Below are 15,712 nucleotides of genomic sequence, written 5' to 3'. Positions count from 1 at the left end.
ATTTAGAAATTGAATACTTACTGCCATGATTTCATTCTGATTTTCAGTAATAATTCCATCCTTCTCATCTATAGTCTTTTTCAGACTGGATACTTCTGAGATGATTTTATCTAACTCTGTTTCGACTTCAGATATTCTATCAACTTTTCCCTTCAAGTCTTCTTTCAAAGATTCCACTTCCCTTTCTTTACTTTGTAGATCACTGTTTATATTTTCTATCTGTGAAATTTTGTCCTCTAATTGCCGTTGAATCTTTTTAACTTCCTCGTTCATGCTGTCAACTTCTGACTTTGATTGCTCAATTTCCTTCTCTTTACTTTCTATTTCTTCTTCCAAGTTAGATATTTTGTTGGCACGGTTTTCTGCCAACTGGGTCAAGGTGACAATTTCAGAATCTCTTTTGGTCACATCAACTTTAAGCTGAGCTATTTCCTCTACTCTTTCAGTTAGTTGTCTTTGAACAATTGATGAGCTTTCCTGTCCCTGAAATTAAAAAAAAAAACATGTTACAATACCATTCTCTTTACAATTATCTTAAATTTTACTTTACATTGACTGTGTGATATTGACTGTTATAAAATGTATGGTTATCTTCAATACCATTATATATCTTTGTGTTATTTTTTTATTTTACTTATTTCAGTATCACAAAATATATTTGATTTTAAAGATTGTTTGTCAGTAGAATACATAAAGCTGCATATGTTGCCATGCTAGGAATACCCTAATTGATATAAAAAGTTATATTGGGCAGCACCCAAAATTGCTCACAACATATGCCCCATCTATATAATGCCACACAAAAAATTTGAAATCAATCTACTGGGAGTCAAGATTTTGGTGACAAAATTGGGATAGACAGACAAGGTGAATCCAATATACCACCCACACTACTAAATATCACTTCTACAGTACAAGGTTTATTCTGGTGAAAATCCATCAAAATTTATGAGTGAACACCACATCTGATTAAGTACATCACCTGCCAATCTGCAGTTGATTTTAATAAAAATCATAACCATAAAGTGGATTGATAATGTTTCTCTTGTGACTTCATTAGTTACAACCAGTTTTACTTGTGATTTTTTATTAAATTGACAACCAAGTATACAACGAATCCCTATCATATTATCTCTATAACATACATGTACTTTTAAAAAACATTTAACAAACTTTGTTGTCCTTTACTTATCTTAACATATGCTAACAGCCAACATTACCTATACTGTCTAGCTTGGTAAAATGGTAATGTCAATGGGAGACTGTTATAAGAAAATGTGTAAAATGGGCAAAGCAAATCAGTTGATCATTCAATACCTTCATAATATTTGACTGAAGTTGTGTATACTGGTCCGTTTTTTCTTTCACCTCTTTCTGTAGATTAGATATCTCGGACTCCTTTCGGTCAAGGTTTCCTTGTAGTTTTGAAAGTTCTTCTGACTTGGTTTTCAAATCTTTCTCAAGGCTTTCCTTTTCATATGTTGTTTTGTCTTGTTGGGATTTCAACTTTTGCAGTTCCTCTTGTGTCTGTTTGAGTTCAGTTTGTGCCTGTGTAAACAAATTTTCCTTTTCTTTGATGGATGACTGTAACCTAATAACAGATGAAGTTATAAGACAAAGCAACAAAAACACAACATTCATTTGGATTAATGATAGATATTTTCAAAAATCTATGAAAATGAGAAATGCAGAAACATTTTGACAAAGTCAACAAAGGAAGCAGAAATAGACAAAATGGGAAGTAAATACACAAAAAAAAAAGAATTATAAAAGTTAAATCTGGATTTAAGTATTCTCTCATTCTCTCACCTCTACCAACCTTTCTACACAAGTCAGATGTTCCATTATGCAGTTCAAGAGAAGTTAAATTTACAAGATTGATAAAACAATGGCAGACAGTTCTATACAAACTTGTTCAGTGGGCCTAATGTAACTACCTTGTGACTTCCTCTACTTTAGGTGATTCTGACACTTGAGCTTCCAGATGTTTTAATTTTTCTTCAGCACTAAAATATTGAAACAATATTAGAAAATGTATAAAACTTTTTATCAAACAGAAAAAGTTCTCATGCTATTTTAGTATACAGGTTCAGTAGAAAAAAATTAATGTACAAATCAATTGGATCAAAAAAAGAAATTCAAAGGCTGAAAAAAAAATTGAAATGAATCTTTCATTTATCATCTTTTTAACATATTTTCAATCTAAAAGAAACATAAGTTTAATGCATGTACATTTAAACACTATAAGAATGTGGTGTGCTAAGTGGGTGGATGGGATAAAAAGTGATTTGGAGACAGAACATCTGGGTATTATTTGAGTATCAACTTATGATGTAAAACCCTGTGTTTGCTTTATAATTTATGCTATTTAACTTTTAAAACATCAAAATACCAAATTCTTAACCAAAGTACATCTTACACATCATATTTTGATTTCAAATCATTGTATTGTTTTTCTATGGCATCTTTTTCCTTTTCTTTCTCTAGGGACATGTTGTCCATTAAAGTCTGTACTGAAATCAATTCTTTCTTCAGAACCATGACATCTTCTGCCCCTGGTCTAATACAAACATTACTCATTTCAGTGTATATTGTTGAAGCTGACAAATAGTTAGAATAGAAATGAAGTCAAGCAAATATGAAAAAATGTATCATATCAATAGCAATATAAACTCTGTTCTGAAGTGCCATTTATACACCAGTTTTCTCCCCCAGGTCAATATAGCCCTGTGTTTTGTAGTGCTGATATAAGGACTCACCTGTCTATAAATGTTGGAATGCACTATGAAATGTGGAAAAAACAAAACAAAAAAAAACTGTGGACACTGTGCTAAAATTAAATGGGGTTAAATCCCACCAAATGAGCCAAGCTATTTAGCATTTTGCTATTTCATATTTTCAGAATCCAGTGGGAGAAAAATTTAAAACAGAACAGCAAAAATTCTTAGCTTCTACTCCAGGCCCGGTTTCATAAAACATCTTAAACTGAGATTTTCCTCAATTCCTTCCTCAACTCAATCAAAACCTCAGTTTGAAATGTTTTTTTTTTTATCAAACTCAGTCCTGGTTATGACTTAATCAGTTACATTTGTACTTTGCATAGTGTGTGCTGTGAAAGGAAGGAAATTTGCACTGGTATTGGACTATTTTCATGATAGTGTGTGCTCTATGGGTAATGTTGGTACAGAAGTAATGAGGTAAAGGTTAGAACTATTACTTATCATCTTACATACTTTCCACTGCAATTAAAATTTATCATTTCAATTTCATTTCAAGTAAAAAAAAATGATAAACTGTTGTATTGCTACAATCCAGTCTTTGTATTCTTTCAATAATACATTAGTTCATTAGAATTCAGTACTGTAAACAGTTTTCAAACCTTTTGGTATTATAGCTTAATAATAATAATAATAATAATAATAATAATAATAATAATTGTAAAATACACTTATATAGCTTTTATAGTGCCTTATCTACAAATACTCTGAAGTGTTTTACTATCTATAGGTTTACAGACTAATTCAAATGAAGGTATTGGTATACACTAATTGGTACAGTGGATTCCGCTTATTTGCATAGCCTATTTGCCAGTAAAAATTATGCAAATAACCGGGCTATTCTTATAACCGAAATTACGATTTTAACGGAAGTGTGAGTTCAGGTTAGACGACGATACTGTGGATCAACCAGGGATATCACTGTTCAACATTTCTGATCTGGTATTTAATTGGTATAGACCTTCTTTATCTTGTGTGTATTTATAAGTAAAACCACGTGGTTCTCATCTATAAATAGTCAAGTCTGTGGTACCAATTTTACAGATTTTTGTCTATCGATCATCACACAAAATTTCAAATGAAAATGCATTGTGGCTTTATTTCTTTTTTGTCTGTTTTTGGAGTTGAAAAAAAAATGCATTAGCATCCTAGAAAAGGAAAAGGATCACTTATCAAAACCTACCTTTGTGACAGTTGTGCTTCCAAGTTGTGGATGAATGTCTCCTTTGACTCTATCTGAGTCTACAAAATATATTCATAGTGTCAAAGATTATAATGCTTAATGTGATTTTAGAAGACAATTAAAGAAGTTACACTGTGTGCTAATTAATAAAAAGTACTAACAATGATCAAAATATTTTAATTATTCAAATTTCTTTTGCCATGTACCGTTACCTTGAAGCTCAAATGTGTTTTTATCTAAGGCAACTTTCTGTCCTTATTGAAATAATTTATATATCAAATTTAGTTTTGAAGCAAACCTTTAGAGTATGTATGTGATCTTCTAAGGCCACTTTTTGCCCTTCTAATTCATCATTCTTGGCTTTAACTGTTACCAATTCACTGGCCTGAATAGAAACAAAATAAAGTACATGAAATGCTACATAAACCAAATACTCCTCTGGACTTAGTAAGATGCAATGCTTGGATCTTGTCTTATGGATTAAATGATAAATATCACTACTAGTTTTCACAGTTCCAAATTTTAAGAAAATATTCTTTTCTTTGCCTTTTAAACAATTGGATAATATATAACAAAATGCACATAAATATAAAATAGAACTAATTTGTATTCTCCCATTATTATTAGTTCATGTTTAGAGAAAACTATTAATATTATAACAACTATTCAAGTAAAACAAGTGCACCCAGTCAAGTTGATATTCTAAATGAGAATTTGAGTCATGATGACAAATAAAGAAACAAAATGCATAGAAATTAAGAAGAAAACACAAAGACCGCTTAAAAAAGAACATTCAAACTCAACCAAAAACTAAGAGCATGAATCTATACTCGACGTCAGCTCAAGCCCATTTTCGATTCAATCACAAATTTCTTTCAGCCATTCTTTTATCGAGGCAGAATTGTCTTTCATTTTATTTGTTAAGCATTTCTCAATTTATTAAATCAAACAGTATTTACAATTGATATGCACATTCAAGAAGAATCTATAATTCCTTACTAGAAATTCCATTGTAATTCTGCCATTTTTGCTGCTAAGCGCTGATTGTTGACAAAATAATGATAATTGTATTTTTTAATTTATATGTTGACAAAAATGTAATTCTCACTAATTTGAAAATAAACAATTATTTAGTAGGAAAGATAATCTTCAGAAGAATTTTTGACACAAAATAAAGCGGTAAAACTTTGATTTTGTCAAACTACTAGCAACTGGAAATTGTCTTGGTAACAAATCCCGGTCGATTTGACAACGTAAACATTGTGATCTGGATTTAAAATCTTGTAGGATTTGAACAATTCTCATTTTACAGAGGAGCCGTTTTGTGAAATAAAAGTTAATTAACATGTTTTAATTATCAGTAAGTGTCAATTTCAAATTTGAACAATATGTTATGTATGTGACGCCGAGTATAGATGCAACGATAGAAACATCTTCAGAAAGAACCATAACCATATAAAGCTACCATTTGACCAGATTTTGTTGATAGTTTACTGCCTTCTTCTTCCAAAATCTCTTTCTTCTCTGACAGTTCCTCTACTTTAACTCTTAGATGGTGACATTCATTCATTACTGAAATAATAACCATGCTGTAATGAATGATATGTTAAATATTGCAAAATCGATAAATTCTGTATCAATCCTTGAATTCCTTACACTACCAAGTTCAATGTATTTTTTAAATATATAAGAAGCCAGAAACAATAGCAACAGAAATGTTTGAGTACTGTAAAAATTCCATTTAAAAAACCTTTGACTGATATAAATGTTCAATCACATTAAATTCTTGCTTTTTATATACTATAGGATTTTACAGATTAAACTACTGAACAGACCTAAAAATTTCAGATTTATTCTATAATTAGTTTTTAAGTTTCAAAACATACATATAGTTCTGCTTTCCTCTGACCCTTTCAGTTGCAGCTGCATCATTTCCAATTCAGACTTCTCCTGTAAAAATCAACAAAGAAAAAATTTCCAAATATTTTGTTTTAAAAGGAGTGTGTTCAGAAAATACCAAGAATCAGCCCAAAAAAACTTAAGTGTTTCAAATGTATTTGAAAAATGTATCATTCACTACTTGAACATGTGCCTTTGTGAAAAACAAAGTTTCATTGCAGTTAATGCATGTGTTGCACTAAAATTGTTGATGAAAATAATGCAAAATGAGAAAATTTAGCCAAATTGTGTTAAAAAAAAGCATATTGTAAACATGCTAATTTTTGCAGTGTATCAATTTTCGATATATTTTCTCAGTGATATATTTTCTCAGTGGACAGGAAACCCTGACAAATAGTCCACTCGCAAATTGATTTTTAAACACTTAGACCCGAATTTATGAGGTCAACAAACAAAGTGAAAATTGGCAAAATCGGAAGTAAATATACTGTAAAAAAAGAATCATATGGGTAAAATCTGAATTTGAAAAAGCGGAAGAAAATCAGGTTTGAACACTTTGTAATGCTTATCATTTTTTGAATCAGCAAATATTAACAACCACAAAAATTACTGTAAACATACTAATTTTTGGTTGACAGAAAACCGTGAAAAATAGTACATGCAAAATTTATTTTTAATACTATATAACGCCAATATCATTTTTTGAAACCGTGAAAATCAATATCAGCGAATATGCTCACTTGACAGAATCTGCAAAAATTAATACGTTTACAGTAATACATTTACAGTACTTCATGAGACATTTTTATGTAGAAAATATAGAGTGCATTTGTCTAACTCTTTGACATTTATACAAAAAAACATTCTATACCATTACAACTCCTGACATAATATTTTGTTGTTCATAGCTTGCACACTGTATTTTTGAATTTAAAAAATACCCACAATCCTCTCATTTTTGTGAAAATTCTTTTAAAACTGTGTAGAAGTAGAGTTCTGTTCCCTCCTCATGACAAAATTATCACACAAAAGCTTGTATTTTCAGTATACAGATAGTATTTTACCTTTAAAATCGGCAAATAGAAACAGTAAGTTGAAACTTCGGCAAAATAGTACGCCAGAAACTAGTGTTAGTGAATTTATTCCTTTATGATACTTTTGCTAGGGAGCCATTTTCCAGTTTCTGCATTTCTGACATAAAAGAAGGGTCTTGGATATAACATCACTTTTTGTCTTTGTATTGGTCAATACCTAAAAAGACTGAATGAAATCATTGAACTACGGGTCTAACTTTGCCTATGAGTATTTTGATTACTTCAAATTGGTTTCTTCTGTCAAAAGATTTTGCTTCCAAAACTTTCTGACATAGACTTCTGGTTCGCCACCTCAGCTAGTTTGCACCACCTGACCTTAACAATTAAATTCATCTTCTGTTAGAGAGGCTCTCCTTTCACTACTGTCTGACCTTGACCTCTGACTTACCTCCTCAGTTAGAGGGGCTTTACTGCCACCACTGCCAGACCTTGACCTCTGTAGTTCTTTCTTTAGCTGGTCAGTGTACTTTTGACTTTCTTTTAAAGAACCTTTCAGGTTTTCCACCTCTTGTCTAAGGGCAAATACATCTCCATCTCTACAAAATGCAATATAAGCTTATTTTATGAAAGAAAACACCTTTTCCTCAATATAAACTTCATTATTTGACTATCTAATCATTTAATAGATGAGTGAACTAAGAAGATAATAAAGTTCATATTAGTACAATTTATTTGTTTTTGAAGAACTTATTAAGCTAGATGTTTCAGTTTACTATATTACAACAGCAGATCTCCAAATTAAGACCTGAGATAAGTTATTAGAGCATGATCTAATCAAATTTGACACTTTCTCTTATGTTTAAATTGAAATGACAACTGTTTGCTTATTCAAAGTACATGCTACTTCAGAAATTGAAGCACAATTGTACAAAAAAAGTGATAAGACTTTATAGACAATTTTCCACATTGAGAAATCCAGATTTGTTCCAGAAATATACGGCCCTACTGCACAAAACTGGTACCATAATAAGCATACACATATAACAAAACTTTTGTCTGAAATGTTGCTGGCCTTCCAAAATGATCATTATCAACGGCAAGTTTCTGTTTGTAGAAAGTAAAGGCATTGTTTGGCTTTAGAAATCAACTTTCTACTAAAAATCAATCAAGATCAACTTCCCCCTTATTCTTCGTTGAGTCACCAGCCATTTCACTTCAAATAATATTAACCTGAAGTGGGGGAAAGTAGAACATTTTTTTCTAAATTTGGAATATTGTCTATTGAGCAATTGAAATAAAAGGTCTCCTTTTGTTGGAAAAAAAAACAATTCTGACTTCTTATTTACCTATTTTCTGATGTATTGTTAGAAGGTTCATTAGACTCCAGGTCATGTGTTTCAAAATGAGATTGTAATTCCTCTGGTGTATTGTAGGACTTCTTACACAGTGGACATAGAAATCCTTCCTACAAAACAAGACAAAAACATATCCAGGAATACAATATAAAGTCCTCTTATGGAAAAAAGAATAAAAGTCTACCAGAACATATCTAATTTATACCGTAATTAAATTGCATTTTTATGATAACTGTTGTTGTACATTTTAATACTTCATGAGTTTCTACAAGTCATGAATACATTGCATTGAAAATTTTAATTTTAGTTATTGAAACAGAAAATAGCAGGTAAATATACAAAATCTTTAAAGTCAGCATTGAAAGTTGATTTCTGCATATTCTATCCATAAAACAATACTTGTACTTTTTCTGGCTGCTGTATTCAGGGAATCATTAGTTATAAAAAATCATAAAAGTCTGATAAAAGCACTCATTGAATTAAAAACCTGATACTAGATATTAAATTGGCATACATCGTGAGCTTTGCTTTCATCGTGTTCAGTATCAAAGTGCCTTTGCAATGCATCAGCTGAGGGCATGGATTTCATACACATAGGACATAGAAATCCCTACAATTAAAGAAAAGCTGCAAAAACAGGTATATGAAGCAGTGGAATGCAAGATGCCACAATTATACATGTACATGTATAAGCAATGCATAATCTGAGTGAGATGCCTGATTTCATAGGTTTAAAATTTTAGTACAATTGTCTGGAAATGGTATTGGTTGTGTGCATTTGTTTGATGTGTTTATAGCATAGATGGCAAGAGGCATGTTGCATTATGGTAAAAAAAAAGGTAATAAAATATACTCACACAATACCTTTATAACCACACTTAGCAGAAAAACAATGAAACCACTGATTCTGCATTTTTATTTTTTTTTATTTAGTAATAAATTTTCTTATAAATGTTGAGTACTGTACCTGTGCCTCTTCATCTGTTACAACTTGTGCTTGTTTTGCAGGAGAGGACTGAGGTGAACTGCTCTAAAGTGAAAAAACACACAGATCACAATGGATAATGTTGCTTGTTTTGTATCATCTTTTATAAACAAACAAATAAATACCATAAAAATCAAATAGTCAAAGTTTTGGTAGGTAGTTCATAACTTCCCTGGAAATATCATGGTCCTAAATGAACTTCTTACTACTGCTGACTTAAGTCAACTTGACTATTCACAGATTCCTATGGATGGAAAAAAAATGATCACTTGAAGTTTTTTTTTTTATTACTGTTATTAAATAAGTTATTTAGCTTTAAGATGTTACACACACAACTTTACTGGACATTACCAAGGTGAGGAATGTACAGAGATAAAAAGTCATCAAAGAAACAGAAATATACACCACATTCAGTGTCAAGCTACATTCTTAGTCTTGATACTTAAGTTTTTTTAAATTCTCAAAATACTTGACAAGCCTCAACTTAACTATTTCTAGTGAAGAAATGCCACTTAACACAGGATGTACTGTAAGATTCTACATATTAAAGAAAATTCAGAAATTCAGAGATAATTTAAGACAAATGATATCACTGAGCTTTCATGATGAATAAAATACAGTAAAATAGTACATGCAAGATATTTTTTGATGGAATTGGCAGATACAATGATAATGCATGCATTTTGAAATCGCAAATGTGATGGAATAAGACCATTACATTTTATTGTGTCAGCTTCATAAGCAAATTCAACATGTCACTCAGGGTGAGGTGCATAAACATACCAGTAACTAAAAGCAGAACAAAGTGAGGGTCAGAGGGATTGAAATCTTCTGTCTAAATTTCAATCAAAATTTTTGGCAATTTTTTTTTCAGATCAAAAGGGGTGCTCAGTATGTCTTTATTGCCACCTATGAGATTGCAAAATGAGGCTTGTGAAAAGTAAACTAATATCATGTATACTGAACACAGTTTTTCTCATAATGGATCAGCATATAAATAATACTAGATTTACTCATAAATCAGATAAAGAAGATAAGCATCTAAAGGAGATTTGGTTTTTTTTTATGATTATCAGCACATTGGGCAAAATTTAATGATTCTACCGGGTAATCCAACCACAATACAAAAAATCTTGATTTCCATTATCTTCTGATATTCAAGATGCCACACTGGGTTGATTACCAATGAACTTTATTAGGGTATATTACACTTTTTAAATATTGCTGTTTACAAACCTTTTACCAATATTGTCCAAAATTGTTTTAGGAAATGAAATTTGAATATCCTATACTAAAAATAATGATTTTAAAAGTTTACACATTGTAGTTTATCTTGTTAACCATTGACATCCAGCCACTTTCATAGGTATCAAGAACATACATGTTAAATATGTTAAAATGCAAAAATGTACAAAAAAATGTACTTAAAAATTCAATACTAATAGCTTATTTTATTGATGGTACAAGTGCAAAATGCCAACAACAAAGAAGAAAAAAAAAAAAAAAAAAGAAGAAAATAGATGGAAGTTTTCAGATGAAATTTCTGAATAATCATTCCAAGCTTATAATTAGTTACACTGTCAGTGACTTATCATTGTCTATTGTTTCATTTTATACAAAATTAGGTAAAGAGGTCATCAAGGCAACTGAAATGCAGAAGCAAAAGCATGTAAGGTGGGTAGATTAACATGCATGAAAGGATAAGAAAAAAAAAATTAATACATCTGACTAGCAAAGTGTGTCAATGATGCAGGAAGATGCATCATTACATGACACATACAGTTGCAGCAACATAATGAGGAATATTGAATCACCTTGCTGTTTTCAGTATTTTCAACAACCTGTCCCTATGGTATAAATAAACATATTTGGTTGATATAAACAAAGCAAACAAAGGGGGAGGTAAATGTTGGTATTCATAATACCTGAGTATAAACATGTGAAAATTGATAAATAGTAATGAAGCATTAATGTTTTTTTTTTCAAATAATCTATTTAACCAACATGCACTTTGGTCTATAACTTGTAACTCCTTTTGATCTTCCAAATTTTGAATCTAAATACATGACTAAAGTACTCTAGTATGTAACATTACTTAGATGTACATGTATCTGTTCAGACTCACTGCTGATGCTCTAAGGTAAAATATAGTTAACATGCATAGAAGCAGATCCATCTAGTTTCAAAGTAACAAGAAAGATTTGATTGATGCAAGGTGACCAGTTCACTATGATTTGTCTGATCTGTTAAACATAGCAATCATTAAAACTCCAAAAAAATCATTAACACACTTAATTTAACATTGTCTTTTTACAAAACATTCTGATTATTTGACAAAAAGTAATGTTGAAATTTATATTATACTTGTTATGCAATCCCAAAAGGAGCTTAATTGTAGAGAAGTCCAAAAACAGTAACAAGAAAATTAAAGGATTTGATATACACGTCTTATGGATAAAAAAGTCTGCAAGATGGTCAAAAGTGGGTTTCAGGCAGGTGAATTAATTTACACCAATCCCTTGGACTTAATGAAGTCAGGACAAAATTGTCAGACAAAGATTTAATTGGAACAAGCAGATCCAAGACAACTTCAGAGTATGAACTTTTTCGATAGTGTTTCAGGTTTCTCATATCTCATACATGTATTCAGGTAAGAATATATTAGCTCAAAATATAGTTTGAACTGGCACATGATGTCCTCTAATGTTGCTACAAGATTGAAGTCATCTCTGCAGTAGTTTTATGGCCCTCATCATGAACTGATGGATCGTTGCAGTGTCTCCATGACTCCATCTGCATCATTGAAACTGATTTGTTCAATGTGACATAGTTTTCCTTTCCTCTTTTGTCTACCTTGGACTTGACTTTTTATGAGAAACTTGGAGGATCTTTCTAGAAAAGCAAATGATGCTTACCCTATCAGTGCACCTGGTCAATGCTCCCTGTTTGAGTGGAATGTGAGTTGCACTTTTACTTTTGTTACTTTGCACCGGTGCACCTGGTCCATGCTCCCAGTTTTTGGTGGAGTCAGAGTTTCTCATTTGCTTTTGTTGCTTTGTATGTGTGATTTTAGTTACTTTGAGTTCTTTGTTGTGTGTGTCTGTTTTCCATGTCTGGTCTTTGTCCCTGGATTGCATTCTTTTGATTACTGCTATAACCTTGGTTCCCTTCATTACTCTTGTATTATTTTGATTATTTTATATTCTTTGTTGTGTGTGCCTGTTTTCCATGTCTGGTCTTTGTCCCTAGATTACATTCTTTTGATTTCCGCTCGAATCTTGGTTCCACTGATTACTCTTTGACAATTATTCAATGTCAGGTCTATCATGCCATGTCAACTCTATTTACAATATATCAATGTAGATGTAGTGTTGACATGGCATGACCTGATGTTGAAAGAACTGTCAAAGACAAAGATCAATTTTACATACATTTACAGCTAGTTGAAAAGGACCAGTTCCAATTTTACATACATTTACACTAGTTGAAAAGGACCAGTTCCAATATCAATACAAATCTTGGTAGGCTACTAAGTAGTTTAAATAGCTCTCTAGGTAGAAACCTGCCCTACATTATACCAATGTGTCCTACTTAACTACCACAGAACACGTGTGATCTTTTGGATACTGCTTTTTAAGTTTGACTAGCTGTCAATTATGATGAGCTTAACCTCTAAAGGACAAATAAATAAAACACACTGAGGCCATTTAAATCACTGTTTAATTTTTTATACTGGTACATTTTCAAGTTTATATTTTAGGGCATCTTATATAAACAGTCACTGTAAACCAAAGAAAAAAAAATAAAAATGATACTAGTATTTACAATCAATTTATAACATTTTTTTTTAAACTGTTTAATATTGAGAAGGTCCTTAGATGGACTGGTACATGGATTTAAATTGTAAACTGAAAACATGGCCATTTTGCAAAAGTGTAATGAATGTTACCATAACTTTAAGCTCTTGAAACTACTTCAGCCAGAAAGAATCTTTGTTTAACAATGCATGAGCATCAAATTCTTTCTATAAGAAGTTTCAGCATTCAGTTCAATTAAGTAATTGAAACTAAAAATTGGCTTGGTCTTTGAATATTTAAAGAAAATGAACAGTGTTGTCCAATCAGAAACAAGTATCAGAAACAGAAACAACTTGTATATAGAGTACAAGCTACCCAAACACAGTGGTGGATGCCATGATATAGGTTAAGGTCATCATAATTGACAGCTATTCTAACTTAAAAGGCAGTGTCCAAAATATCACACAGGTGTTTAGAAGTAATAAAGTAGGACATATTGGTGTAATGTAAGGCAGATTTCTACCTAGAGACCAGTGATTGGAATTATAATTTTGCCAATGAGACTTCAATTCAGTAGGACATTTTCAATTTCAACGGGCCATTCTAAAAAATAAACATGGGACAAAATTTGGAATAGAAGCTAAGGTCAGCTAGACATAGATATAGAAGACCAAATGTACATTTGTATCATAAACAAACTTTAATTTACACTGCAGATCAAATGTTTATTAAGATTTAATAATTAACGTGCCAATTAATTGTCACATCAAATCACTTTTCTTTTCTGCTGTTTGAGTTTTAATACTAATGTATTGTCTAGTCCTTTATCATAATCCACAGATCCCCATCAGTTAGACCCTAACTATTAAAGTAGTTTATCACAAATGATAGGAAAGAGTCTATTTTTTTGTTTGGCTGCAATCAGATTTTGGATTTTTTTACGGTGCTTCAGGACCAGATAATATGCCTCAACCATTATCAGTATTTTCAATAGAGGGTTCATAACCGTGTCCAGCTGCCAAGTTAGTTTCTACAACAATAACAGTTTGATTCTGGTAATTACCATCATTAATATTTGTTTAGGCTTTGAAAAATATCATTTCTTCTGTTTTGGGTCTAGCATAAAAATGTCTTCGGTGCAGGGATTGAAAATTTTTTTGGGAAGACCTGAGCCCTGGACTTTTTCATCTTTGTACACTATTCCCGAACAATGTTTTGTCAAGTCCCAATCATAAGATATATAAATGCAATATTATTATCTGATATTTTTATGTATATTTCTATGTTTGCAAGGAAGTAAACACAGTGTCAATTGTTTCCATCTCCCGGTCTGATGCCTTGTCATCAGCTTTCCGTTTCTGTGTTCTTTTAACAGTGAAATTGTAATTGAGCAACGATATTTTCCTCAAAATTTGATCTTTATCATTCCAGCGTTTGATTAATAAAATATGTAATATGGCAAAAAATGTGTCTGATCAAGCGCAGGTAGGATTCAGACTTGAGAATGACTAATCAATAGATCGATCTAGTGAATACCCATTCTAAGAATAAAGTTATAACTATTAATAGGTCAGGGAATTGATTGAGAAACATGGTCCAAATAATGACAACAAAATCTTTCAAAAAAGAGTTTTTATTTTTTAAGATTTGCCATGCCCAACAGACTTTTTTCATTGAAAAACAACAGGTTCAATTTTTTTAGTCCCCGGCATCAGGCTTTAGGAATTTTCAACCCCTGTTTGGCAACATTTTCAATTTCAAAATGGAACCGCCAGTCCATGCTTTTCTGATTATCAAATTATTTTTATTCTTTTAAACAATGTTTACTGTTCTTTCAAATGCATAAGTGATCAAGAATGTGTAATCTAAAATATCGACATAGTACTGTTTCATTCTCTGGTCTTCAAATCCCCTTGAAAACGTGGCGATCAAAACATCCATCTGCAGCTAATAAAAACATTTTTTAAAGACACGTTCATGCCTTTTTTATTATCACAAATATTGGACAACACTCCACTATCAATGACGGAAACTTAATGCGTGCACATGACGTGACACATTAGTCACTCAATGCGCCATTCTAAGAGGAAATGCAACTATGGCGTATGGCACAAGGTAATCCCAATCACTGAGAGAGCTATTTAAATTACTCATTAGCCTACATAAATTATTACTGAAATTGGAACTGGTCTTTTTCAATTAGCTGTAAGGGAAGATTCACACTATTCATTGAAGGTCAAAAGATTGCGTGGGGTTGATTTTTATTGGGTTGTTTCTTACAGAATCCTTTATTGTTTAATAGTTGCCACTTTCTTTTCTTTTAACATACTTTAACATTTAAATTTGGACAGGTGAACAGACAGCAGTAAACTATACTATCAATGATTGGTGTACATCATTAAAATTGGCTGTTCCATACAGTCTTGTCTACCGGCATGGTATCAAGTCTGGGCTCACCCGAGTTGTGCACTTTTTTGTAAATGCACTGAAGGTAAGGGTACACACATCCCACACTTAAAACCACCAATTAACAAATAACGATAGAATGTTTGAAAAGCTTGATTGTTTTACGTAATTTAACCTTCTCATCCTTTCTATTAAGTAGCTTTCGGAACATTTTTCTCAAATATTGCAGATGACACGGGGAACGTCCCTTCCGGAAGTTGACACCGGAAGTTTCTA

General features: G+C 31.5%; 1 protein-coding gene across 8 annotated transcripts in view; it reads right to left on the bottom strand.

The window, feature by feature from the left end:
* The window catches only part of LOC148627281 (uncharacterized), a 44,568-nt gene extending 28,863 nt beyond the window's left edge, over positions 1–15,705 (bottom strand). For 5 of the 8 annotated variants that reach the window (XM_088570870.1, XM_088570917.1, XM_088570879.1 and 2 more), the window contains exons 1-14: positions 15,612–15,700; positions 11,048–11,080; positions 9,216–9,278; positions 8,763–8,858; positions 8,240–8,358; positions 7,342–7,489; positions 5,847–5,910; positions 5,426–5,532; positions 4,259–4,345; positions 3,961–4,019; positions 2,420–2,560; positions 1,938–2,006; positions 1,318–1,591; positions 22–483 (exon numbers count right to left, since the gene is read on the bottom strand). In XM_088570870.1, the coding sequence (XP_088426996.1) occupies positions 22–483; positions 1,318–1,591; positions 1,938–2,006; positions 2,420–2,560; positions 3,961–4,019; positions 4,259–4,345; positions 5,426–5,532; positions 5,847–5,910; positions 7,342–7,489; positions 8,240–8,358; positions 8,763–8,858; positions 9,216–9,278; positions 11,048–11,080; positions 15,612–15,647 (1,758 nt within the window). In that variant the 5' untranslated portion in view covers positions 15,648–15,700. Of the gene's footprint in view, positions 1–21; positions 484–1,317; positions 1,592–1,937; positions 2,007–2,419; positions 2,561–3,960; positions 4,020–4,258; positions 4,346–5,425; positions 5,533–5,846; positions 5,911–7,341; positions 7,490–8,239; positions 8,359–8,762; positions 8,859–9,215; positions 9,279–11,047; positions 11,081–15,611 lie in introns of all 8 variants that reach the window. The other 3 variants (XM_088570889.1, XM_088570908.1, XM_088570936.1) reach the window with 3 other exon arrangements.
* Between the last annotated feature and the right edge of the window lie 7 nt (positions 15,706–15,712).

The sequence above is a fragment of the Perna viridis genome, chromosome 1 (genome assembly GCF_037379345.1).
Source record: "Perna viridis isolate PV_CMFRI_1.1 ecotype Kerala chromosome 1, ASM3737934v1, whole genome shotgun sequence".
In the NCBI taxonomy this organism is placed as follows: domain Eukaryota; kingdom Metazoa; phylum Mollusca; class Bivalvia; order Mytilida; family Mytilidae; genus Perna; species Perna viridis.
Note: the sequence above shows the minus strand (reverse complement) of the source record. Positions and strands in the feature narration are given on the sequence as shown.